At 39.7% G+C, this 27,376-nt stretch overlaps 1 protein-coding gene across 1 annotated transcript in view; it reads left to right on the forward strand.

Moving 5' to 3' along the window:
• The first annotated feature begins 7,003 nt into the window (after positions 1 to 7,003).
• Positions 7,004 to 27,376, forward strand: part of LOC131248944 (uncharacterized) — a 41,908-nt gene continuing 21,535 nt past the window's right edge. The window contains exons 1-6 of the mRNA XM_058249473.1: positions 7,004 to 7,155; positions 11,361 to 11,482; positions 22,298 to 22,433; positions 22,564 to 22,622; positions 22,852 to 23,041; positions 26,023 to 26,136. Coding sequence (XP_058105456.1) covers positions 7,095 to 7,155; positions 11,361 to 11,482; positions 22,298 to 22,433; positions 22,564 to 22,622; positions 22,852 to 23,041; positions 26,023 to 26,132 — 678 coding nt within the window. The 5' untranslated portion in view covers positions 7,004 to 7,094 and the 3' untranslated portion in view covers positions 26,133 to 26,136. The remainder of the gene's footprint in view (positions 7,156 to 11,360; positions 11,483 to 22,297; positions 22,434 to 22,563; positions 22,623 to 22,851; positions 23,042 to 26,022; positions 26,137 to 27,376) is intronic.

Raw genomic sequence — 27,376 nt, forward strand, 5'->3', positions numbered from 1 at the left:
ATGACCTTTTAAAAATTAATTGCCTAACTTAAACAGAATAAAAATTAAACCAAATAAGGCATTATAACTCTAAGGCTTCCAAGCTAATAGAGGGTCCAATCACATAAACTATAAATGATTTACAAATAAAAAAACTAGTATACAATAGTGTATATGTGTGTGTGATGTGTTAAGTATTTACACTAAGCATTCATCTAATCATGCATACATAATTAAACATTCAAACATATAAGTATTAATTAAACAAGTGCGCAAATAACAACCCCAAATACAATTATATATAATGGTTCGGGTACTTCATATTCCACTCCCAACGGACACACTTAACCCATGAGTGTATCGGATTTTACTATTGAAAGTTTTAAATAAGGTTAACCTCTAACTTTTATAGCCCTACTAAGGACTTTAAGATTTAGGCCCTACATAAGAGCCAAGATCCTTCACAAGAACCTGGATTTAGGCCCTACACAAGAACCTGGATTTAGGCCCTACACAAAAACTTGGTATGTACACTCCTACCCGAGGCTCCTGTAAGAGACTTTAGTTGGTTTTTCTTAGGCTAACCAACAACTTCGATCTTACACAAGGCCATACATTTATTCCCGCCAGAGGTTCCTATGGAGACCAATACGCAAACACTTGTGCTGGATGACCTATGCAAGAATTTGATTTAGGCCCTACACAAGAACCTATGATTTAAGCTCTATATAAGAGACAATGTCATAGACAAGACCCTAAGTCAAGTTTGGATCACAAACTCTTACCCTCAATCCTACTTAAGGAATGAGAGTAAATGGACTCCTACAATTGACAACTTACTTGTCGGGTTGAGCCGCTTTTGTAGTGCCTTCTTAGGTAGCTTGATCGTCGCTTTCCTGTGCTTTAATTATCTCCGAGATACTCCCCCGATAATGATGCAACTACTTTGCTAATGCCCCAACTATAATGTCAAACACATTACATATAATGCTCCTTTAAGGTGACCAATGTGATGGGAGGTTGGTGGAATCTCCTACAACTAATAAGAGTTGTTTTTCCTAGGGGATTCACCTATATGAGTCTTATAGATGATTTGGACAGTGGTATATTAAGATAGCTTAATTCTAATCTCTATAAAATAGAAGAGTTCAAGCACATCTTCAAGTTAAATGTTAAAATCCACATAAGAGTGTTACTCTTAAGGAAGATTGCTTAAAATTTAAATGTATAGAGGTTTGGGATGAGGGTATGAACATGTATTCACCTAAGCTTCTATTGTACCAAAAACCCATATAAATGCCCAAGAACCGATTGCCCTTTATAAAAAGCTTAAGCTCTAATGGTAAAAAAAAGAGAGCAGAAAATAGGTCTATTGATGCTATTGAAGGTGTCTTTGATGTCATTGAAGTACCTTCAATGCCATGCCATTGACCAAATTAGATAATGGTGCTGGACATATCTGACTTGTCTGTTCAATGCCATCGATGGACCTTCGATGTCATCGAAGGCGATATTTGATGTCATCAAGAAAATCAGAATTTCAAAGTATTTCTTGCTAAATAATTCTGACTCTCAATCGATGCCATCGATGAGTCAGTCTTTCGATGCCATCGAACTTATTCTTTGATGCCATCGAGAAAATCAAAACAAATGTTATTTTTCTTGCCGGATAGTTCTGACTCTCGATTGATCGCATCGAGGGGTCCTTCGATGACATCAAAGGCAACTTGATGCCATCAAAAAGCCATAAAAAACTGTTGTTTTGGCTATCTTTTACACGACAACTTTACACTTCTTTTAGCCTTATTTATCATGTTTATCTTAGGTTTTTAAGGCTAAGGGATGATCAATTAGGTATTTCTATTAATCCTATATCATTTAGAGGTTTAAAGTTGTTTTGGTTCAAGGGTTAGGGTCACTAAAATACCTCATTTACTTGTTCTTTACTCTTTGATGCTCTGTCTTTGCTCGTGTCTTCGGTCTTCACTTTCCAATGACTCAACCGACTACGTGACACAAAAACTCACGTGATTGACAAACATTATGCAAAAATCAGTGCACTAACATTGACTATTTCAACGGACGATTTTCATTTTTGATAGTTGGACCCAATAAGCAAATGAATTGAATTGAATTGGTTTGGAATATTGGAAATAGTCATAGTTGGACATACAAAATATAACACTCACAATAATGAATAAACAAGTTCCACATAATACTAAATGAATGTAAATTATAAACATTATAAATGTATTAATATTCAATTGATTTTGGGCCTTCAAGCAAATGACCCAGAATAATGATGAGTCATAATCATCAAATTCTAGCAAGAGCCCAGAGTACCTAATTGGGAAGACATTTCTGATGCCTCGATATCGCCGACGAGAATCGTGATTTTCTGCACCTCAGACCTATAGGAGAATCAATCAATAAGATTAAGATTTTCTCTCTTGTGTGAGTAAGGGAACCAAGACATATATTTATACGAAAGATGGCTTGAAAAGTTTACTCATCACACTTCTCCCCTCTAGGATCTCCACCCTATAGGTTTTCATATCCGGCTTAATAACTGTACATAGGGATCACGGTTCAACCGTCCCACTTAAAACCTATTTACAAAATCACAACTATATAGTGGGCATACCGAACTGTTAAATCCACCTAATCCACTAGTCAGATCTAAACCGACATGTGTGCCCACTGATAAGTGTTTTACGTAGTATGCAATCCGCATCCATCCAGTACCTTCTTTTCATTTCACGGCCTTGCATTTTGAGTACTCAAATCGATGGATTAGGATCGTCCGTACATCGATCTATGCTACTGAATAAATGACGGTCGTGATTACTGGACGATGGGGTCTACTTGTGGGAAATGAAAACCCGATTTTGTCGGGAGAAATTTGGGACTGTGGGCCCCACCTTTTATCCAGCTGTTTGTATGAAACAATACAAACTTAGTTTGGGAACTTAGACCTACTCGTATGGACAGCGAATTTGAGGACGAAAATACCCCTCCTTTCATGGAAACGGATTGGGTACTCCCCCTGCCACCAGCCAATGGCGGATGGTCGGTGGTCTGTGGGCCCCAACATGATGTATGCTTTTCATCTATGCTGTCCATATATTTTTCCACATCATTTTATGATATGAGATGAAAAATGAGGTATATCCAAATCTCAAGTGTACCACATTACAGGAAACAATGTTGAATGAGCGTTAACCATTAGAAACCTTTAGGGGGCCTACTGTGATGTTTGTGAGAAATCCTCCCCGTCTAAGTTCATTCATAGGGTCACAAAGACCTGGATGAAGAGGAAAAACAAATTTCATAATGATCCAAAACTTTTGTAACCCCTAAAAGGGTTTCAATGGTAGACGTTCAATTCCCCACTGCCTTTTACAATGTGGTCCACTTGATAGTTAGATCTATCTTATTTTTCGTCTCAAGCCTTAATATGAGCTCGCCAAATAGATGGATGGTTTGGATATAACACAGATGTCATGACGGGACCTACAAAATCAACACAACAAAAAAAAAAACACAGACTCCCGCGGCATTGCAGCTGCATAGTCTGGCTACGGTTATAATCCGTAGCCATAGTGTTTCGAAAATTGCAGGATTTTTTAGGCAAACTCGCTAGATAGTTCTGGACTTTTTCAATAATATCGAAAGACATTTGATATATCGAAGCTACGGTTATAATCCGTAGCTATAGGTTCCCACTACCCCAACTCACTAGCTTCTTTTTTTTTTCGTTGTAATCCCCATGGCATTTTATGGGTCCCATTATGAGGTATGTGTTATATCTAAACCGTCCATCTATTTGACAAGCTCGTATTAAGGCTTGAGACAAAAAATAAGACAGATCTAGCTATCAAGTGGACCACACTGTAAAAGGTAGTGGAGGATTGAACGTCTACTAATGAAACCCTTTTAAGGGTCATATAAGTTTTGGATCATTATGAAATTTGTTTTTCCTCTTCATCTAGGTCTTTGTGACCTTATGAATAGATTGGATGGAGAATATATGTTATGATGGGCCCTACAAAATTTTTAACGGTGAAAATCAATTTTCCCGCTGCTCTTTGTGGTGTTGTCCAGTTGATCTTTGGATATGATTCTTTTATTTTTTATAATGCTCCCAAATGATCTCCAAATATGGATAAACGTTTTGGATATAATAAATACATAACTGTGGGGCCCATGTAACTTTGATCTCCTTTGAGCAGAGCGAACATGAAAATTGAGCAAGGCAAACATGAAATTGAGCGGGGCAAACTAGAAATTGAGCGGGGCAAACTAAAAATTGAGCGGGGCAAACATGAAACTGAGCGGGGTAAATATGAAATTGAGCGGGGCAAACATGAAATTGAGCGGGGTAAACTGAAAATTGCGTGGGGCAAACTAGAAATTGAGTGAGGTAAACAGAAAATTGAGCAGGGCAAACATGAAATTGAGGAGGGCAAACATAAAATTGAGGGGGGCAAACTGAAAATTGAGCGAGGCAAACATGAAATTGAGCAGGGCAAACTAGAAATTGAGCAGGGCAAACTAGAAATTGAGCAGGGCAAACTGAAAATTGAGCGGGGCAAACTAGAAATTGAGCGGGGCAAAAATGAAATTGAGCGGGGCAAACTAGAAATTGAGTGGGACATGCTTCAAATTGATGGCTCATGTTTGCTTCGCTAAAATGAAATTGATGGCTCATTTTAAGGCATGCCTCAAAAAAATGAAGTAAATCTAGGCCCAAGTTGCGGAGCCGGAAGTGGCTGCGACAACCTGTGCTGAGGTCGAGACCTTATAGATGGCCTTAGGTCTCCCTCTCCTCTTTGTTAATTCAGGTTTCTTTATTATTGCTTTGATTTCTGATAGCTCCATGCTATTTCACTTTTTCCCTTTAATTTGAACACTAAAAGGAAACAATTTGTTTGTCTCACATCTGATAACTTTTCAACGTAAGAGAGATGCTTAGTTCATAAAATTGGTTCTTCCATTGACTATCAGAAAATGATGTCTGTAAAGTTTCTATTCCCTCACTTATAGGTCAATTAAACATCCATTCCTTGCTAATAATGGCAGTTTGCCCCGCTGAATGCAAACGATTGCACAAGCAGAGAGAATGCAAACGATTTGCTACGTCTTGTCCTATACGTGAAAAGCCACCCAATTTTCAAGAGTATATTAGGTGCACCCTAGCCTCACCCAGAGTGATGCAGTCCTTACCATGAGGCATTTTTACAAACACCTGAACTGTAACTTCAAAAACCCACTGTTTTACAAACAAAGACAATGGTTTTACAGGTGTTTTATCAAACACCTTCTAAGTAACATAAAAACCAAAAAAAAAAGAAGAGAAAAAAGGTATTTGTTTAATGTACATGTTTGCTCCACTAAAATTTCAGTTTGCCCCGCTGAATTTCTAGTTTGCCCCGCTCAATTTCATGTTTGCCCCGCTCAATTTTCGGTTTGCCCCGCTCAATTTCTAGTTTGCCCCGTTCAATTTTCAGTTTGCCCTGCTGAATTTGTAGTTTGCCCCACTCAATTTCATGTTTGCCCCACTCAATTTTTAATTTGCCCTGCTCAATTTTCATGTTCGCCCCGCTCAAAGGAGATCAAAGTTACATGGGCCCCATAGTTATGTATTTATTATATCCACAACGTTCATCCATATTTCGAGATCATTTGGGAGCATTATATATATATATATATATATATATATATATATATATATATATATATATATATATATATATATATATATAAAGAATCATATCCAAAGATCAATTGGACGACACCACAAAGAGCAGCGGGAAAAATTGATTTTCACCGTTAAAAATTTTGTAGGGCGCACCAAACATATATTTTCCATCCAATCTATTCATAAGGTCACAAAGACCTAGATGAAGAGGAAAAACAAATTTCATAATGATCCAAAACTTATATGACCCCTAAAAGGGTTTCAATAGTAGACGTTCAATCCTCCACTGCCTTTTACAGTGTGGTCCACTTGATAGCTAGATTTGTCTTATTTTTCGTCTCAAGCCTTAATACGAGCTCGTCAAATGGATGGACGGTTTGGATATAACACATACCTCATAATGGGACCCACAAAATGCCGTGGGGATTACAACGAAAAAAAAGAAGAAGAAGCTAGTGAGTTAGGGTCAGTGGGACCCTATAGCTACGGATTATAACCGTAGCTATAATCATAGCTTCGATATATCAAATGTCTTTCGATTTTATCGAAAAAGTCCAGAACTGTCCAGCGAATTTGCCTAAAAAATCCTACAATTTACGATACACTATGGCTACGAATTATAAATGTAGCTATAACCGTAGCCACACTGCGTAGCTGCAGTGCCACGACAGTCTTTTTTTTTTTTGCTGTGTTGCTTTTGTGGGTCGCATCATGAGGTCTGTATTATATCCAAACCGACCATCTATTTGGTGAGCTCATATTAATGCTTGAGACGAAAAATATGATAGATCTAACTATCAAGTGGACCACACTGTAAAAGGCAGGGGGGAATTGAACGTCTACCATTGAAACCCTTTTAAGGGTTACAGAAGGTTTGGATCATTATGAAATTTGTTTTTCCTCATCATCCAGGTCTTTGTAACCCTATGAATGAACTTAGACGGGGAGGATTCCTCACAAACATCACAGTGGGCCCCCTAAAGGTTTCTAATGGTTGACACTCATTCAACACTGTTTCTGTAATGTGGTACGCTTGAGATGTGGATATACCTCATTTTTCGTCTCATATCATAAAATGATGTGGAAAAATATATGGACGGCATGGATGAAATGCATACATCATGGTGTGGGGGGGGGGGGGGGGCACACCGACTGGCTGGTGGCAGGAGGAGTACCCAATCCGTTTTCGTGAAAGGAGGGGTATTTTCGTCCTCAAATTCGCTGTCCGTACGAGAAGGTCTAAGTTCCCAAACTAAGTTTGTATTGTTTCATACAAACAGCTGGATAAAAGGTGGGGTCTACAGTCCCAAATTTCTCATTTTGTCGGAGAAACCCTCGGGCGAGGATCCAGAGTTCGTACATAGGGGTTTTAAAACGCCAGGGAGCCGTTGTTTTCATCTGCCTTACACGCGGGATGCTGGGACTTTCGTACGGCGAGCTCTTCCTCTTACTTGGAGCAACCGCAGCTCTCATCGGTTATTTTTATTTTTCTTTTTTCACCTCACATTTTCAGTTTATTTGCGTTTTGGTCCTGTTAAGATGATCCACCAAGGAGGGGTAAATATTTGTTAAATTTTGGGCAACTTCTCATGGAATTTTGATTCTCGATTTTGCAGATTCTAGGGTTTTCAATTGAATTTGAGTTGTCATTTGATTATTTTACCTTTGTTCTCTATAGGATCTGTTAGAATCCTATCTAAAGTTGAATTCCACAGTCATTATGAGGTTGTGATTGATTGATTTAATGGGATAATTGCAAACACTTCCCCTCTGTTATTACTTTTCATAGATACCTCTCCTCTGTTTTATAGATCCGTTGCAGATTCCCCACACCTTCTATTATCACCGTTATTTTTGAGCAATTGACTGTTTTATCCCTATCTCATAGGCAACTAGTTGTAGACTTGTGGACCCACTTTAGTGCTTGTATGTCATCAACCTGCTCAGCATGGTCACTCCACCATGGAAATGGGACACCCAAAAAATTGGGCTGATCTAACCATCGGGTGGCCCACCTCATCAATTTGGAGGTTTTTGGGTTGTTGTCCATTGCTTTCTATGGTGTGGCCCACATGATGATTTTGGATCGGCCTGAGCTTCTGGGTGTCCAATATTATGGAGTGACTTTGCTAGGCGGGTTGCATACTATTTATACGCATAAAGGGTGTTTGGGAACATGGATATGCTGGAATTGAATTGGATTTTTATGGAAATCTCATTTCCCTCATTTGTGAAAAAAGTAGATTAAAAAATTGATTTTCATTTTCAAGGTTTTACTAAAAAACCATTAAAAATAGTGTACTAAAAAACCTGTTAAATGTAGATTTCTAAGGTTATGAGAGACAACTCTTGCTTGTTGACCCCTAACTTTTAACATTTCCATGGAAAACTACACTCCAAACCAAACAATATAACTATTATTAGAATACACAATTTTCCATTTTCCGAGGAGCCCATGTTGGTTTTACATGTGCATTTTTTGGTTTTGTCTATCTAAATTAAAGAAACAAGCAATTGGGGATCAACATTAAAGATGTCAAGCTTGCTGAAGAAATTGTGCCCAGTGATTGCCTTAGGGCTGTTAACGAGTACTTGGACGTGCGGGTAACCGATGGCCATGACCTGATGTTAACAGGCCCAGGTCCAGGTCCAGGTCCGATTTCTTAGACTTGTTTAGTAATTGGGACAGGCGATGCTTTGCCATTTAAACCTGGTAGAAAATTGGGACTACTTGGGTCCAGATTTGGGTATGGGTCCACCATCTTGGACCCGATTTAAAATCTGGTCGGGTTTGGTCCGGTCTGGGTCCGGGTCAACTCTAGTTAAATTTATTAGAAATATTATATATGTGTGTCTCACTTCAAAAAAATAAAAAATAAAAAATACATGTGTGTCACATACGTGTGTGTATACACACACACACTCAAAATTTTGGCAATGAAATGAGGTATGCTAAGCTAGATCACCTCACATGTGTCAAACTATCACCAAGGTGTGTTGTCCAATTCATCCATTCAAGTGGGCCAACCATGTGAATGTCCTTATTTGATGTGGATGCAAGTCCCGGGAATGATTATGGTCTAGTTAGAGGTCCTGAGAACGATTACGGTCCGGTCACGGGTCCCGGGAACGATTATAGTCCAATTATAGGTACGGAGAATGATCACGGTACGATTACACATCCTGAGAATGATTATAGTCTGACTGTAGATCTCGGGAACGATTACGGTGCAACTATAGTTCCTAGGAACGATTACATTCTGATTAATGGTACCAAGAATGATTACAAGTTGAATAATGGTCCCGGGAACTATTACAGTCTGATTATAGGTCCTGAGAATGATGACATTGCTATTAGAGGTTCCTAGAATGATTATGGTCCAATTAGAGCTCCCTGGATTGGTTACGGTTGGATTGTAGGTCTCAGGAATGATTACAGGCTGATTATAGGTACCAGAAACGATTATAGTCTGATTGATTATAGGTAGAGTTGTACACAAGTCGAACCAAGTCGAGTTGTGCCAAGCTCGACTCGACTCAGCCAGTAGCTGACCCCAGCTCGAACTCGGCTGGGCTCGGTCATCGAGCCTGACTGGCCAGCTCGACTGGGCTCGGTCAGCAGCTCGGGCCAGTTCAAGCCAAGTTCGAGCCTGCACGACATTTTCTCAAACACATGGAGTGCACCTTCAATTTCTCACAATAGGCAAAACAACAACAACATTTTACAGGCATTTCATCAACACTCAATAGGCAGCGTTAAAATCAAAATAGAAGGGTAGTTTTATTATGTAAAGGTTTTTTTTGTAGTGATTTGTTTCATATTCATACCTTCCTCGCCACCAGCCAATCTCGCAGAGAATGTATGCACCCAAAACAACACTTCGTTGAGTCATTTCATCAAACACTTGGTGAGCAACGTCAATATCAAATAACCGAGTCACCAAACTGATTCGATCCAAGTTGGATTCAAGTTGAGGTTCGATTCGAGTCGATTCGAGCTCGGACAAGCTTGAACTCGGCTCGAAGTTTTTTCGCGCTCCAAAAATTAGCTCGACTCGGCTCGAGCTCAGTTTCGAATGGAGTCGAATCCAGCTTTTTCGAGTCGAGTCGAACGAGTTAACCGAGCTAACTCGGTTCATGTACAACTCTAATTATAGGTCTTGAGAACGATTAGGGTGCAATTACAAGTACCGATAACGATAACGGTCCGACTATTGGTCCCAAAAACGATTATTGTACGATTACATGTCCCCGGAACGATGATGGTCCAACAATAGGCCCCGGGACCGATTATGGTGAGATTATAGATCCTGAAATAGATTGCAGTCCAATTGGAGGTCTTGAGAATGATTACAGTCCGATTATAGGTCTTAGGAACGATTACAGTCCGATTATTGGTCCTGGGAACGATTACGATGCGATGATAGGTCTGAGAGATGATTACAGTCCAACTATTGGTCTCGAGCATGATTATGGTGCGATTATAGGTCCCAGGAAAGATTGCAATCTAATTATAGGTCCCAGGATTGATTACGGTTTGATTATATGTCCCAAGAACGATGTGGCGTGATTAGAGGTATTGAAAACGATTACGATTAGATTATAGGTCTCGGGAATGATTATGGTCGGATTATAGGTCCTAGGAACAATTACAGTATGATTATAGGTCTTGAGAACAATTACGGTCCGATTTTAGGCCTTAGGAACGATTATGGCACAATTATAGGTCTCGAAAATAATTACGGTGCAATTACAGGTCTTGGGAACGATTATGGTCCGATTAGAGGTCCCTAGATCGGTTACAGTCCAATTATTGGTCCCAGCAACGATTATAGGTCTTAGGAACGCTTACAGTCCGATTATAGGTCCCAGGAACGATTACAATACGATTATCGGTTCCAGTAACGATTACTGTTTGATTATAGGTCCTGAGAACGATTATAGTCTGATTATAGGTCTAGAGAATGATAGTGGTGGAAAGGGAAGTACTTGAACAATCAATAAATTTCTTTTTTGGTTTATCTAAAATTTCTTTTATGAGTAGCACATGTGCTGTATTGGAGAGGATTGCATCTAGATGTTATTGATTTGAATGTGAGTGGTGTTGATTGCTTGTGTTCTTACACTCCATGAGATAAACGATCATGTGGTGATGGTGTAGTACTGTCGTGTTGGGATTCTTAATGAGGTATGAAATTCTTGTTTATCCATTTTAGGTTCCTTTATGTTTCTACTCAGATACTACAGGATCTTGGGATGAGTTTTCTGTAGACAGTTTTATGCATTTTTTGATACTTTTTTTTTTTTTCCTCGAGGATTTATTCTTTAAATTTGTAGACTTATTGTTGACTTCGTGTTTTCTTTATTTTTTTAGAAAATTATTAGATGAACTTTGATTAGAAAGTTTTCAGAGGATATGATCTTTTCTCTTTTAAAAGTTTGAGTTAGAGTTCAGTTTTGATATTTTCAGTTTTTATTTATGTATCTTTTATTTTCTGTTCTTTTCAGACATAGATGCATTTTGATTTGTGATTTTTTTAGACGATTTGGCATCTTCCTTTTTGTAGTTCTCAATTGTTTTTGGGTTGTGGGTATGTTTATGCTTCTTTTTAAGATTTCCAAAGGGAAATGAAATTTCTGTTTATATGGATCTTTCTAGTTGGGATTTTTTTTTTTTCAGGACCTAAGGACCTACCAATCATAGCTAGAACGACAGGGAGGTTAGCTGGGAGAGCGATTGGGTATGTTCAGATGGCACGGGGGCAGTTCGATAGTGTTCTACAGCAGTCCCAAGCTAGCCAGGTATTTCCTTTCTGCTCCAATCTTGTCTTCATCCAGGTAAACAAGTCTCCCAAAAATGGGGGATGAAACTATGAATTGTGGCAAGTACAAGGTGATGGTTCACCACCATTTTTAAATTGGTGGCGATTCATCCATTGAACTCATGCTAACATGTATGGCAATCCATCCTGTCTAATGCTTCTATTGTGATTGAGCATAACTCGAAAATTGCACTAACTGAGCAACTCCAGCTATCCAATTGGTGGAATCAAATGGGCCATGGTTATACTGCCGTACTGTATATATATCCATCACCAACCAATATGGGATAGGGGGTAAAATGGCCATATTAAAAATTGAATGGCTGTATTGGCTATTAAGGCATAACCCCCCTTTTGTGATCTCTTCTTCAAAATTTCTCCACTTTTTTTGCCTATTTTCTTCATCTCAAGGCTTAGAAGCATGTTAGAAGGGTTCAAGCCGGTAGCTAAATGGCCGATGGGCATGTTTTGCCATTGAGTTCTTGGGTTCGAGCCCAACTCACCTATTTTAAAGATCAAAAGATGAAGATATAAACATGTTTCGATGAATTCACCCAACTCATCTGATAGTCCCCTGTCATATATTAAGTTGGGACAACGTGCATATCATTATATATATATATATATATATATATATATATTGTAATCACGTATATTTTGATTTATGGATTATTTGTGGTGAATGTGATTTTCATGATGTTCTACTAAAATATATAAATGGGTCTGAAAAATTAGACTGGGACCGTTAAAATCTCGCTGGGCTCATCAGGTACCCCTGAGTTTTGGTACTCGTTGACAGTAAGTATTATTAGAAGTAAATATGTTAATTTTGAAAGGGGTTGATGATAGAACCAGCTTCATGTGATATATCTAGTTGGAAAAGGAGCTCTGCTAAATGAGTTCTATGAAATAATTGGTGGTAAAGTGGTGCGAAATGCCACTTCTCCTAGAAATCTCAATGACGATGAAATTGATAGCTTTAGATTTTTGCTGGCGGCCTGGGGATGCTGAATGGGACTCAGGTGGATCTAAGTAGCCCAGATCATGAAGTATGGAGATCGAATAAAAAGACCATTTCTCCTTGAAATGGTTCTATCATTAATGTGTTAGAAGTAATGGTATCAACCCTGGCAATCTAAAGTGTGATGCAATTTCTTCCCACCTAGTGTGGAACTTTTTTGCTTGGACATATAGAATCCGGACACCAAATAACCTGGAAAAGGAATTTCGCCATGCCAATAATATGTTTTAATTGCTGGGAGGATGAAGAGTCTATGGATCATTTGTTTCTAAATTGTTCCATTCCCTAGTTAAGGAGTTGTTTGACCGTTTTCTGAACAATTTTGGAGTGGCTTGGGTGATGCATATGTTGGCTAAAGATCTTATCAACAGGTGGGTCCGATGGAAATGTTTTATGAAATATGTTACCTTAATGTTGAATGTGTGGAAAGAAAGAGATGGGAGGATTTTTTGAAGGCATCCTCTATCAAATCTATCAAAAGGAAAATTATAGCTATTATGGTTGACCACAGCTCCATGGAGTTTTCAGGTTGGAGTTCTTCAATCGCTAGATAATTTCTTGGTCTAATCAGATGTAGATGTTAGATCTCGGGTACTGTTTCCTAGCTTCTGTGTAGGGTTGTCAATGGGTACCTGGACCAGTGGGTGGCTGATGTATCTGATTGAATTTAAACAAGCCAGAATCCAATTTTTCAGACCCTTCTAGAAGCTGGGTTGGATTCAGGTCCATTTTAGACCTCGTTAATTTGGTCCAGGAGGTTCAGATCAGGTCCACCATTTTGGACGCAGTTAAAATTGGGTTGGGTGGGCTCCAGTTAAAATTGGGTTGGGTGGGCTCCAGGAGGTTCAGATCAGGTCCACCCTTCTAGAAGTGGCACATGTGTGGACTATCTAATCCATCCATTGGGCTGGCACATCCATGCAAATGCCCTTACTTGACCAGGACCTGACCTCAACACAAAGGAGGCCTGGACTCGAAGGGGGCCTAGACTTGACAAGATCTGAATCTAATCAGCCTGGGTGTGGGTACTCTAGTACCTGACCCTAACCCCACGGTTAACTCTCTACTTTTGTGTTGTCAAGTTCTCTTGTCATTGTATTGTGCGGGTGAATCTTTGTTTTAATCTTAGTGGTGCTGCTCAAGTTGGCCTCGGAGTGAAGAGAGGGTTGCTTGTAATGTCAGTTCCTTGGGTGGCTCCCCTCTTCGTATCTTCCTGTTGTCTTTGGCTAATGCATTTATAGTTAGAAGATTACAGTTGGGTACATGATAGATATTCGCAGGGCAGGCAATTTTATAAAGAAGGGTATGAAATTCCTAGTTGGAGTAGGAGACTTCTCCAACTGATGTGTTGGGTAGGGAATGACCCTCTTGTGATATCTTATCCTTCTTTATTCGGACTTTTTGTGTAGAGGGGGTTTGTCAGGAACTTCTATGAAATAATTCAGACTATTGTGGTGTGGAACAGTGTATTCGGCAGCAATTGAAGGACAATGAAGTTGCGAGCTTTGAAGGTTTGATAATTATAGTTGGATAGTAAAATTTGGAGATTGACATTAAATGGATGCATTTCATCTAAATTGTTCTTCATTTGCCTTTGTGTCCAAGATGCATGGTCCCCCATTGTTCTTTGTGTGTTGCAAAATCATATTCATTGTAGAGTGGAGGCATTTGCCTAGACATTGATGGTTAGTAAGATTTTGACTGTGGATAGTTTATGAAAAAGAAAAATTTCCTTCCCTAGCATTTGCTTCTATGCTGACAAAGAAATACTTGATTGTTTATTCATTCACTATCACATGGTGAGGGAGGTGGGGAGCCATTTCTTTGAATTTTTTTGGCATTGAGTGGGTGTCGAACAGGTCACTAAGAGATCTCATTGATGGGTATCGGTGGTTTGGAAGGCCGTTTCCAGTTAAGGGAATCGTTTTGTGCAAGATGATGACATGTTTTATTATGTGGGGTTTATGGAAAGAAATGAATGTAATGATCTTTGATGTAGCTGAGAATTGTGTCTATAGTTATTGCCAAACAACGGTTAGACTGGAGTTTTGGGGTACTTCTAAAGCAAGAAGGAGAGACCCAAGGTTCTTTCGTGTTGGGAGGTGTGATTTGAGATGAGAAGGGTGAGGTATTGATGGCAATTTTTGGTTCTTGTGGTATTGTGTGATCCAATGAGGCTGGAATTTTGGCCTCATGAATAGGGTTGTGTAACACCTTGCCTCATATATTGGTTTATGGATCATGGAAGGGGATTCAAATCACAACATCAACTTGGCTTCTTAGGCGAGGTCGGGCTTCTGGAAATTGGGTTTTATCTCTTTCTTTAACGAGCAAAGGGATCCTAAATAGCGCAAGGAATTTGACCATAGCACAGGGCTGATGAAGAAACACACTTCGACTCAAATATATGTAACTATCTTGAGGAAATTGGACCTTGAGGAGATAAGGCAGAGGATTTTCCTAAGGGCAGTGTGGGAAGCTTTTCTGCGATGAGAGTTGCTTCTAGGTAAGGTTGCTTTGCCAACAGTTGAGAAATATTGCCGTCTAAAGGATATTGCATGGGTTGGTGTTGTTGCGATATTCGGCTGCTCGTAGTGGTGTGATGGGCAACTATATATTGTGCTAACATGGTCCCCTCTCTAAGAGCTTTTCATAAAGGAAGGTGTAATTGAAATGACCCCAACATGCACAATGAATGAAGGTTGTGTGTAGAGATGAGCACTTTGTGAAACGTCAATTGCCTTAGGTGAACTGGGCTTCAACATAGTGGAGCAGATAATGTCCCCTGGTTGAGGATACCTGCGTCGCTTTGGCGATGAGCAGTGCCATCAGAGCAGCTTAAGTTGGGAAATGAATGATTTAGAAACGTGAGTGATCTCGTAGAATAACGTTGGTATATGACAAATAAACTCAAAGCATAAAAACACTTCAATCCATCACCACACTTTGTTGCTGTTAGAGTCGTAGAGATGAAATGAGGAATGTACCTGTTAGGAGCCGTAACGACCTTTCTTAAAATAAAAATAAAAATAAAATAAAATTCTGTTTTACGACCATTATGGGTCATTTTTTCTTTAATGATTGTTTTGGCCCCATAATGTGTAATTTTTACCATCGTTACTATTACATGGTTGCTATGTAATCGTTTTGACGTACTTTGCATATCATTGATATTCATCCTCATTGAATTGGATCAGTATGCCCATCCGTGGGTATTATGTAATTGCCACCATTTGTGGCTAATGTGGATTCAGAATTGGATACAGGGTGAGTATATATGAAACTCTTGAATACATCTTCCCATAGCTATAAACTAGATATGCTTTGCGCATACTCTTGGCCGTGTTCGTAGTCAAATGATTGTGAATCGTAATTGCTGGAGTCTCTCGCCATTTATCCATGAGGTCCATAATTATATTACGCTTGTCCATACTATGGCATTGTTTGTTTTGGTATGTGAATGGGAATAAATATTGCATGTATATTCACATTCACAAGACTGCCACATTCACATAAGAGATAAACAAGAGCATATAATTGGAAGGCTTTTATTATTATCTTCGGTTCTTATTACATTTCAAGCTGTGACATACCACAAGCCCTTAATTATATTACATAAAGTAACCTTTGATTCTAAGACAATAATAGTGTCAAAATAGCTTATTTAAAATAGAGTCGAAGTTGACTAACGTAGATGCATGTGAATGTGATGCAGATGATGCATGATGCATGCAATGCGGAATATAGCGTAGCCCTTGAAACCAAGGCATGGCTCTGTCATAAGTGGATTCAGGCTCCACGCCCTTGTCACTAGCTTAGGAAGAATAGGTTCCACGCCCTCTCACACAATGAGATGAAGCATGCTCTAGGCACTATGCAACTCTCTCTCTCTCTCTCTCTCTCTCTCATATAGAGTCATTGGTATGATTAGTACAAGATGGACCGAGGGAGTAGGGAACCATTTGTGATATTGCGTATTCAGCTCATAAGATAGGAAGTGCTTAGCTTTGTCTTCCATAGAGCACGCATCACATCATAGTTAAGATAAGCAAACCATGTTGATGGGGATATAAATGGTATACAGTACCAATCATGTACTTAGAGCATCATGGATGCTAAATGAGATAGGGCACTGAACAGTGGTAAGGGCACTCATTGGAATTGCTGTATAAGTGGGTGCAGAGCTTGTAATTGGCACTGATCCTAGGGGTGCCGAGTTTATAGGCACTGAGCCTCAGATGGGCATTGGGCCTAAGGGTATTGAGCCTATGCATATTTAGCAAACCATTAATAATTAAAACTAAGGAGTCTACTGTGGGCTTTATAGCTCTTGAGAAGTAGATCATCCTTCGTAAAGCATCCTGATGAGGATATCACATCACATACATCTTTCTGTACATATGAGGCGGGTCGCACCGATTTCTCTATGGCTAGGCGAGATTACTCATGATCATGTTGAGGACCCCAATGTGCATGTGTGAGCATCTGGAAGACCCCACATTGGGAAGATGCACTTGGGTTGCTTTAGGGAGTGATTTGGACCGTTGGATTTGAGGGACGTGACGATTGGGCCGTTGGATTGCATGGATTACATGGTCGGGTTGTTGACCGTGGGCCATTTTCATCATTATTGGACAATATTATGTTTTAGGATTTAGTTTATGATTGATTTATGCTTTGGACACCTTAGGAGTGATTTTATTTGATTTTTCATTAGACTATGGTTATTTTGGTCAAAATTCACTAAACGGGGTTTAATTTGTAATTTCGGAAAAGGTCTTGAGGGGTGACCTACTCATTGCTTGGTTTTGCGAAAAAAGAAGAAGAGAACTCATTGTTTTCTTCTCCAATCTTCGTGTAAGGTGAGGATGTCTTCCATGTGACTTGGAAGGAAGATCAGTGCGAAGCTTATCTTCATCAACAGAAGTGCGAGGCTTCCATCTATCCTCACACTCACATCTCTTTATCAACAATCGAGGTATTTCTTCAAGTTCTTCGTGTCTTCTTTCCTTTTCTTCAAATCCTTCAATAGCCTTTCGTTTTTCATCCTTTATACATTCCTCGACAAGCTGAACCCTAGAAACCCAAAACCTATCCTACCTAGTCTTGACCGTATGACCACATGTGTGAACCAATAGGTTGGCCGTATGGCCCCACCTTACTCCTTTGGCCTTCCACTACCCATACAACAAAACCCTACCTTCTCTTGTCCTAACCTTAACGCTAAACTTAGAAATCCCATATCCAAACCCTAACCCTAAACCTAGAAATCCCAAATCTTTCTATTTTCCCAAATTACCAAACCCTATATTTTCTTAATCTTCAATTAAACCTAAATCCCTACATTCCCTTCATCCAAAACCCTGATTCCCTTATTCTATTACCTAAATCCTTTAACCCCTTTACCTAATTTATCCCATTAACTCTAATTCCAAGTTTTTTCCAATTTTCCTAAAGCCTTAATTTCACCCTAGGTAGTATTAGACATTCCTCTTTGAAATAGGCTTCACCCTATGCTACATCCATTAGATCATGGTTTCGCTTAGTTAATGGTCTTGTAGGATGGTGCTTGGTAACATAGGCCTGAATTATGCATGATCTCTTTTTGGAATCTTGGTATTTGTGATGATAGTTAGCAAGTTTTGTAATTTTTTTAATTAATTAATTAAATTTTGTTGATTGATCTTTCACAATATTTGAGTTCATGCATTGGTCCTACATCAAATTTCGTATCAGAGACCATAGGTTTAGCATAGGATTTTTGTATTGCATTTAGGTTAGAGTTACATCTAGAGTTAGCAGAGCATACATTCAATAGAGGATCATATTGCTGATTTATTTTTATTATTTATTTATTTATTTTTATTGTCATAGTTGAAGTATCCTATTGCTGAATTTTTAGCTAGCGTTCCCACTTATACCATTGCTGAATTTTCAACATAGTAATCTCAGGTTGTCACCTTGTTGAATTTTCAGCTTGTAATTTTCACATTACACTCTTGCTGAATCTTCAGTTTGGTACTCTTAGATTACCAACCCGCTGAATTTTCAACATAATATTTGAGGGTAAAGGGTTGCTGAATTTTCAGATTAGTATCTCCAGTGTGTCCAATTTGGTCCTTAGGTTGGTCGTGTCCTTGTCACAACGTTACCCTAGGATCTAGGTTTTTCCCCTTAAAAGTTACCCTGTGTATCTCCACTTGTTCTGGATGTGGTTTTGGTTTACGTCACACAATGAATCTAGAGTAGATTGTCGAGGCCCTTAATGCTATCAATCACCGTTTGACAACCATTGAAACGCACAATAGAACCACTGTTACTCAATTGACCGCGACCAATGCGCGCGCCAATTAACTTGAGGCTTCCCTACAAGCAAACCCCGACATTGGGGAAGATGTTCAATCTCAAGATGGAGATCAAGTTGATAGGCAAGGGTGTGGTCGTGGCCAAGGTATTGGCCGTGGTCAAGCACAAGTGCAACCACAATGTGAGGAACATCATGACTGTCATGATTTAGACGCACAAATCATGAAGGGTGTAAAAGTTGAGGCTCTTAGTTTTGATGGTCGCTTGGACCCCAAAACATTCCTTGATTGGGTGGCAGACATGGATTATTATTTTGAGTGGTATGATATGTCTGATGGCCGTTGAGTGAGATTTGCCAAGATGAAGCTGGTGGGCCAGGCCAAACTTTTTTGGGCCAACATGGAGCGTAAAATTGAAAGGAGAGGAGAACCACCAGTTGCGCACTGGGCTAAGATGAAAGAGGTCATTAAAGAAAAGTATCTCATTCTTTCTTATTGCTAAAGCTCCTAGACTAGTGGCAGGCTTTGCGCTAAGGACCCATGACTGTGTCAGATTACATTGCCAAGTTCGAGGAATACATGATGCGATGTGACATTGAGGAGGACCCGATGATTACATTGTCCAAATTCAGGATGGACCTTCAATTCGAGATCCAACAAGAACTTTATTCTCATGACGTTAGCACATTTGAGCAAGTTGGTTCCTAGTCCAACCCTAGAGATGTCAAAGGAAAAGGGATAGCAAGTGCTAGGTCTAAGGGAGGTGAACAAACACGATGCTTCAATTGCCAATGATTTGGTCACTTTGTGCATCAGTGTCCCTTGAAAGAGAGGAATAAGGCCCTAGTTATTGATGAAGGTGAGGAAGAAGGAGATGAACGTGGCAATTTTAAAGAAGCCTATTAGCCCAATATCACTAGTGCTAGTGATGAGGAAGTAGAGGAATAAGAGACCACACCACTTGTAGTAGTCAGGTGCGCCTTGACCAATGCTAAGGAGAATGATGACTGGCGTTGGACTACGATATTTTACACCTATGCAAAATGTGGAGAGAAGAATTGCAAGGTGATCGTCGATAGTGGTAGCTGTACTAATGTGGTCTCCACTAGCACTTTATCCCGTTTGGGTTTGAAACTCAAACCGCACCCTTAGACCTATAGAGTTTCATGGGGTTGACACATCTTCCATGCCTGTTACCTAGTGATGTTTCATGCCTGTTCACTTTGGATCCTATTCAGATTCGCCGTGGTGCGACATTTTGCCTATGGATGTTGGGCACATCATTTTGGGACGGCATTGGTTATTTGACCGCGATGTGATGCTATATGGCTGCTTGAATATGTGTTCATTCATGCATCAGGACAAGAAGATCACTCTAGTTCCTCTCCCACCAAAAAGCAGTGCAGAGAAGAAAGCTGAGGGGAAGTCGAGTAACCCAAGGGATATGATGAGATCCCAACCTAAGTCTCTCCATGTTATCGATGCCAAGGAGTTTGAGAGAGAGGCTAAGGTGGATTAGATGGTGTACGCCTTAGTGGCTAGAGAAGTTACACTCGAGGTTAGCGTAGAGGGACCCCGTGAGGTGAATCCGATTTTGGATGAATTTCACGATGTATTTCTAGAGGACTTACCAGATGAGCTTCCACCCATGAGGGACATCCATCATGGCATTGATCTTGTCCCTGGATCGACTCTACCAAACCTTTCTCATTATCGAATGAACCCTACGAAGGATGCATAGTTGAAGAAGCAGGTAGATGAGCTCCTTAGGAAGTGTTTTATTCAGGAGAGTTTAAGCACGTGTGCCTTGCCAACGCTTCTCACACCTAAGAAAAGTGGCACGTGGTGCATGTGTGCGGATAGTAGAGCTATCAATAAAATCATGGTCAAGTACTGGTTTCCCATACTGTATCTTGATGATTTGTTAGATATGATGATAGGTGCCACCATCTTTTTGAAGAATGACCTTAAGAGCGGGTATCACCGAATATGTATATGCCCAGGAGATGAGTAGAAAACAACCTTCAAGACGAAGGATGGGCTATATGAGTAGCTAGTCATGCCCTTTGGCTTGACTAATGCCCCGAGCACATTTATGAGAGTGATGACCCAAGTGTTGAGACCCTTTATGGGTTAGTTCCTAGTGGTGTATTTTGAAGACATTCTTATCAAAGGAACAACATCTCCACCATCAGAGGCAAGTTTGTGGGGTCCTTAGAACTGAAGGTTCCATTGTGATAACTTGGCTAGGATACACATTTCTGCCAATCTGGCGTATCATGGACACACCTAACATATTGAAGTAGATTTGCATTTCTTTGCGAAAAGGTGACTTCAGAGGAAGAAAAACATTATAGAAAATGTCAGAAGATCAGCTTGCAGATTATTTATTTATTTAGAGTTTGTCATCATCAACTGCATCGAACATGCCACCAGGTGGGTATGATTGATTTTCATGCTCTATCTTGAGGGACAGTGTAGAAAGGTATTCATTGTGCAGAATACCTCATATTCCATTCCTTTTCCACTGTATTCGGTTTCTTTATATTAAGAATAGAGTGCTAGTCATAGAAAGTAGCACAACATTATACCCTGAATCTCTCCCTCCCTCCCTCCTTTCACACATCAAAATGGTAAAAGCATATTCCCAAATGATATATTTCTAATAATTTTTATGTGAAATAATGTGCTTTCTACGTATACTTTAATGTATTGGGGGAAGCTGGCAACATTCTCTTTCCGTCTTTAATAGAGAAACATGGTATCTTGATTTCATGCTGTTGTTGGCAGTTCCTTTTGCAACCTTCTAGTCACTTCATTTGCATTGAGATACTTGTTTTGTGTGGCATTAACGCATCCTCTTTAATATTCATTTCATCCACGCTTTGTTGGGGCCTGGACAACACATAGCTAATTTGCCATTTTTTTAGTTTTAAAATGGTCATGACCATATGCCTTCTTCTGAGAAAGATTGGAGTATTGAAAAACATAGAAGCTATTTATAGTAATGGGTTTTGGTTTTTTTGAGTTTGATTCAGGACTATCGAAGTTAGTAGTCAGGATGCAGACTATTGGGCTGTTGTGTCCTGCCATAGATGGATCAAGCCCCAAAAATATCCCAGATTGGAAGACTCTGTGCAGCTATTACTGGCACTCTTATTTATCAATATAAACTTATTTCAGTTGAAAGTGGACCATTGTTGTATCTTTCTTCTTAACTGTCTATTTGTAGGCCACGAATTAAAAGGTTAGAATTGTCCATTCAAGGAGATTTTTGGGTCATGGTCCATCCATGCCTCCATGGTGATGTAAATGGATTAATGGTCTGGACTTACTGGACCCCACTTGTTCAAACTTGAAACCCTGAGGCCAGAGTATGCTTGTGCAAAGCTGCTGATTCTTCTGTTTCTTCACATTTTCATCCTCAGAAGCATACCAAACTGATGTCATATTCTTCTTTACGTTTTAGGTCCATAAAGAACTTCAAGACACTATTGCACAATTAGAAGCAATTCGCTATGAAGTCCGAAGCCTATCAATCATGAATCCTGGGCCATTGACAAGGAGGCTAATGGATGGCACAGATCATGCATTGTCTACAAATGGTATGATCAACCTTGCTAGGCCTGAAGTTTTATGTAACTGAACTATCCATTTCTCAGATTGCAAGTATTCCACCTTCCATCCAGCGTTTTCTGCCTACACGTGGATTTCTCAACTGATTTTCTTTAATAGGAAAAAATATCACTGTGAAACTTGATGAAGAGCAGCGGGCAATAGACACCATCTCTAAGGTTTGGCTTGGCCTTTTATATTTATAAAACATATTTCTTTTCAGGGTAATGTTGTTTTCACACTCTAAATTTGATACCATGTTAACAGGGGTAATTCGATCATTTAAATTCTTCCTGTGAGTGCTCCATTGGGGGCCTATTTACTTCAAGGGGTGGAAATATCAATTCAGTTTTTATATAAAGTCCCTTGCATCTAAAATTATTTTATTTTGCATGTATGCATCTCCAGGATCAAAATGCAGCTAGTGTAAGTTCAGCTAGTCTGCCTAGCCAAGCAGTGGCATATGCAAGATTGGCTGAATCCTCAACTCTAAAGGCTGCCTCCTTAAACAGTGGTGAAGATGTGGAGAAGCTCAATGGTCTTTTCCCAGTTCTTCCTGTGTCTGCTGAAAGCACTGGTTTACTACCAAATTGCCACAGTAATTACCTTTTCTCATAATCAGTTACTAATCTAATATTTTCACCTTATATTACTCCTTTTTTTTTTAAAAAATAAAAAATAAAATAAAAATACTCCTATTGTATTTAAAAACTCAATCGAGGGATTTACACATTCGGGTGGGGGCTGACAAAAAAATGGCCCCCACCTATCATCCTCATATTACTCCTTGTTTTCCCAGTTGCTTGTGCTGTTGGATATATGGCAATTTGCAACACATGCATGAGTCTATCATCATGGAGAGAAAAAAAGAAAAGAAAAGATGCAACTGATGCATTAAGGATAAACTTTTGTAATTCAAACTCGAAAAGGATCTTTCTGATTCTCGAAGAATGAGGGGCAAAGGGATTGATCGAGAAAGATCTCTTGTTCTTATTATAATTATAAGATCATGATTTGATTTGCACATTTTGGTGCTTCCCCCTCATGTAGTTGCCGGCCTTCTTCCCCAGCCCCCCTCCTTCGTTGTTTCTGGCTAAGCATCTTTTGGTGGAGGAAAGGAGGTGACTAGTCACTTTTGGCGAAGCAGCAAGTTCATGAGCAAGTGAATGAACGAGCCAAATTATGAATGGATCAAGCAGATCCCAGCGAGTTCATGAGCAAGCAGATCCCAAGTGAATGAACGAGCCAAATTATGAATGGATCAAGCAGATCCCAAATAGATGGGACAGCACTATGATATGATGGAAGATCATAGTACTTGCTAATTTTGATAAATGAAGAGAGCTCCTTCTCTAGGAGGTGTGCGTGGACTTCACGAATTCTTCTGAATTGAATGCCATCTAATAGCAGTCTCAATTTGAATTCTTTAGGAAATGCTGATTTGAAATATGAAACAAAACAATCACAGATATCCTCCTTTTCAGACGGCATGCTTTTGGTGATTATGTTGGAAAATTTGGAAAAAGATTGTAATGCAGGGGCATTTTTACACCGGGGTCGAGTGGGGTTGCCTATGAGATGCAGGGGCACACTCGGGGTGGGTAGCCCGTGTGAGGCGGGTGACTCATATGAGGCGGTACTCATGTGATTTCGGGCCCACGAGGGGGTTTCGGCCGAGGTCCTAACCGAGAGATGTGGGTCCTGGGCTATGAGATAAAGGGATTGATTTGCCATGTTCTAATAGTTCGAGTTTTTAGAACAAGTGGTTAATTGTCTTGCATCAAATTGGTATAAGAGTGGGAGGTCTCGTGTTCGAGACTCCTCACCGGGGGTGATTAATGTAGGGGCATTTTCACACCGGGCTTGAGTGGAGTTGCCCGTAGGATGCAAGGGCACACTCGGGGTGGGTGGCCCATGTGAGGCGGGTAGCTCATGTGAGGCGGTACCCAGGTGATTTGGGGCCTAGGAGGGGGGTTTGGCCGATGTCCTAACTCATGAGATGTGGGCCTAGGCTATGAGATAAGGGGATTTATTCGTCATGCTCTAACAATTTGAGCTTTTAGAGCAAGTGGTTAATTGTCTTGCATCAGATTGGTTTCGTAGAAACCTAGTTTTCTATCTTTTGGAGGGTGTGTCACTCTTATAAAATCTTCTTGTGCAATCTTGCCGTCTATTATTAAAACTTTTCAAGATTCCATGCCCGGTAGTGAAAAGCCAAGAAAAAAAATCCAAAGAAACTTTCCATGGAAAGGTAGGGGAGAAAGGCTTTAGTATTATTTGTTAAAAGAGGAGATGTTCAAAGATACAAGAATGAAGGTGTGTTGGCACTTGGCAATGGGAAGATCAGCGAGAGGAAATGGGTCCACCTCTATGAGAGGTGATGTTTTAGTTGTAAAAATGAGGCACTATGGATACCATGAAAGTGAGATGGGTTGGTGTCTGGGGGTTGCTAGACGAGCCCATGGGGAACTGGGATGTGGAAGAACATAGCCAAGGCAAGAGATGATTCTTTTAATGGGAGGATCACCTTCAAAAAGGGTGTGAGTGTTTTTAGGAGGATGCATTGTTGGGAAGTGAACCTTTGGGAGGAGGGAAATTTCTTTGGCAAATGCTCCCAAGTGCATTTGGAAAGAATGGAATGGTTGTATTTATTTATTTATTATTATTTATTATATTTATTATTTATTATTTTTTTATGATTAGGATCAATCAAAGCTTTATCATTGGGTGGGGCCTCGCTCGTGATGAGTTCCATGGACTAGCTACCTCAGACCTCTCTTCCTATTGGAAAGTGCTAATTCTTTCAAACATCCAAGAAAAGCCATTAGCCTGAGGTTTTCTTTTTTCTTTTTCTTTTTTATTTTTTCCAAATCAGTTGGTTGTTTGGAGGTTAAATTTTGTTGGTTTTCTTCTCTGGTGGGCTCATATTGAATGGGAGGTATACTTAGAGATGGTTAGAGGCATATGTTAATATTGGGTTTTCCGGTCTTGTGGGGGATTGCAACCATGTGAAAGCTAAATATGAGGCAATCCTAGAAGGGCTATGAATCTTCTCCAACTCTTTCCCAGGCCCATTAATTTTGGAGGGATATTGTTTGAGTGTTTTGAATTGGTGTTCATGGAAATTTTGCAACCTTGTAAATTGGGGTTCATCTTTCATGAAATTAAGGATTTTTTGGTCATCATGAACATTTGGCTTTCTTTAATTATGAGGGTTTCTAATCCATCCACTCTTGTTTTGCAAGAGAGAGGTTGCCATTGTCTTCATCTTTTATTGGGTCTTTTCTCTTTCTTTTTTTTTTTTTTTTCAATAAATTTTATGTTTTCTCATTAAAAAAGGAAAAAGTGCATGCATGTAGGGGTGTCAATGGGCCGGGCTGGGGCCTGAAAAATTAGAATTTTGAATAGGCCCAGCCCGGTGGCCTGGCCCAAAACAGTTCAAAATCCAGGCCACGACCTACCCCAGGCCCGGTCCGGCCCATTGACAGCCCTGCATACGTGCATGTATTTTTCCAATGCACCAGTTACATGCACTTTCTTGTAATATTTTATGTATCGCTAAAGAAAGCAAATTTGCAGATGATGCAAAAGGATCGGATATCATGCTAGAAGCAATAGTGGAAGCAGAAGTGGCACACAACGCCAAACACTTTTTTGCACAACCCGAAAATCAAATACCAAGTGAATGAAAGGGTAACATCCTCAGTCTATGTGGTAAGTTTAAAATTGCTCTTTTCCCCTGAATTGGTATGGTAATTTACGAGGAATAAGAAAAATGAGATGGAAGAGAGAACGCAAGGGTTTGCTTGAAATAGGTGGTAAAAGTTCTCTGTACCCTTATTATATTTTTCTACGACCCTTGCAGAGCAATATACATCTACTAGCTAAGAATTCTACCTGGCTTTCCCTTGAGATGGGTTGCAATTGCTGATTTACCTTTTGGTCAGGAAATAAGAAACAGTTGACGGGACCAGTGTTCGAGTTGTCGGTATCGCTACAAGTTTCGCTGGCCAGAGATAAAGATATAATATCGTTATCGCCGATAATATCGCCGATAACCGGAAAAGCAGGGAAAAAGGGGGGAAAATGGGGAAAATGGTAGAATTTTTCAGTGAAACTTCAGGACATGCCTAAATACACATATTTACATATTCAGGAATGAAATTTTTGCAAAAAGAATGCATTAAATTAGAAATTTCCATTTAATGTGGGGCAAAAAGTATGCGTTGTCGTAAGAAATCACTCAAATAGTAACCAAAATTAGTTTATATAATATACAAATGCAAGCTTATAACAATTAAGACATGAAAAAGTAAATGAATTGAAAAAAATACACATTTATGGCCATGTTTCATCCCCACATGGAGTGACAACGTGGCTCGTAATCATTGTCTGGATCCCGTGGCAGTTGAGAGTAGTATTGGTGCTCAACATATTGGCAGTTCTGTTCCCATGTCATCCTCTGCTCGTACTAATTGAGAAACTCTCTTATGTACCTCTGATATTTATATATATCAAAATTAGTTTATATAATATTGGCAGTATTGTTCCCATGTTTCTAGGTTTCGCTAAACCCACAAGCTTGCATAAGATAGATCAGAACATCGCCCCCACTTGTGCCAGCTTGGCACATAGGTGCGAGATCCAATTCATCAATCAGGGTGGAAGCACTATGAAGATATCATGGCCCAATAATTAGGTGGGCTACTTAATCAGAATGGCTACAGCTATCAAGACAAATGCATGGCATAAAGAAATTGGCTGAAAATTTCCAAGCCATCCGCCTGTTTCTAACTTCACGGACCACCTGATTAATGGTACAGCCTGAATTTTATACGAGAGTATTTTCCCAGCTGGACCCACCTGATTAGTGGTACATTCGCCTATCACATGTGGCAATGTGGCAGATATGAGTAAGATCCAAGCCGATCAT

This window comes from Magnolia sinica, chromosome 6 (genome assembly GCF_029962835.1).
Source record: "Magnolia sinica isolate HGM2019 chromosome 6, MsV1, whole genome shotgun sequence".
Taxonomy (NCBI): Eukaryota; Viridiplantae; Streptophyta; class Magnoliopsida; order Magnoliales; family Magnoliaceae; genus Magnolia; species Magnolia sinica.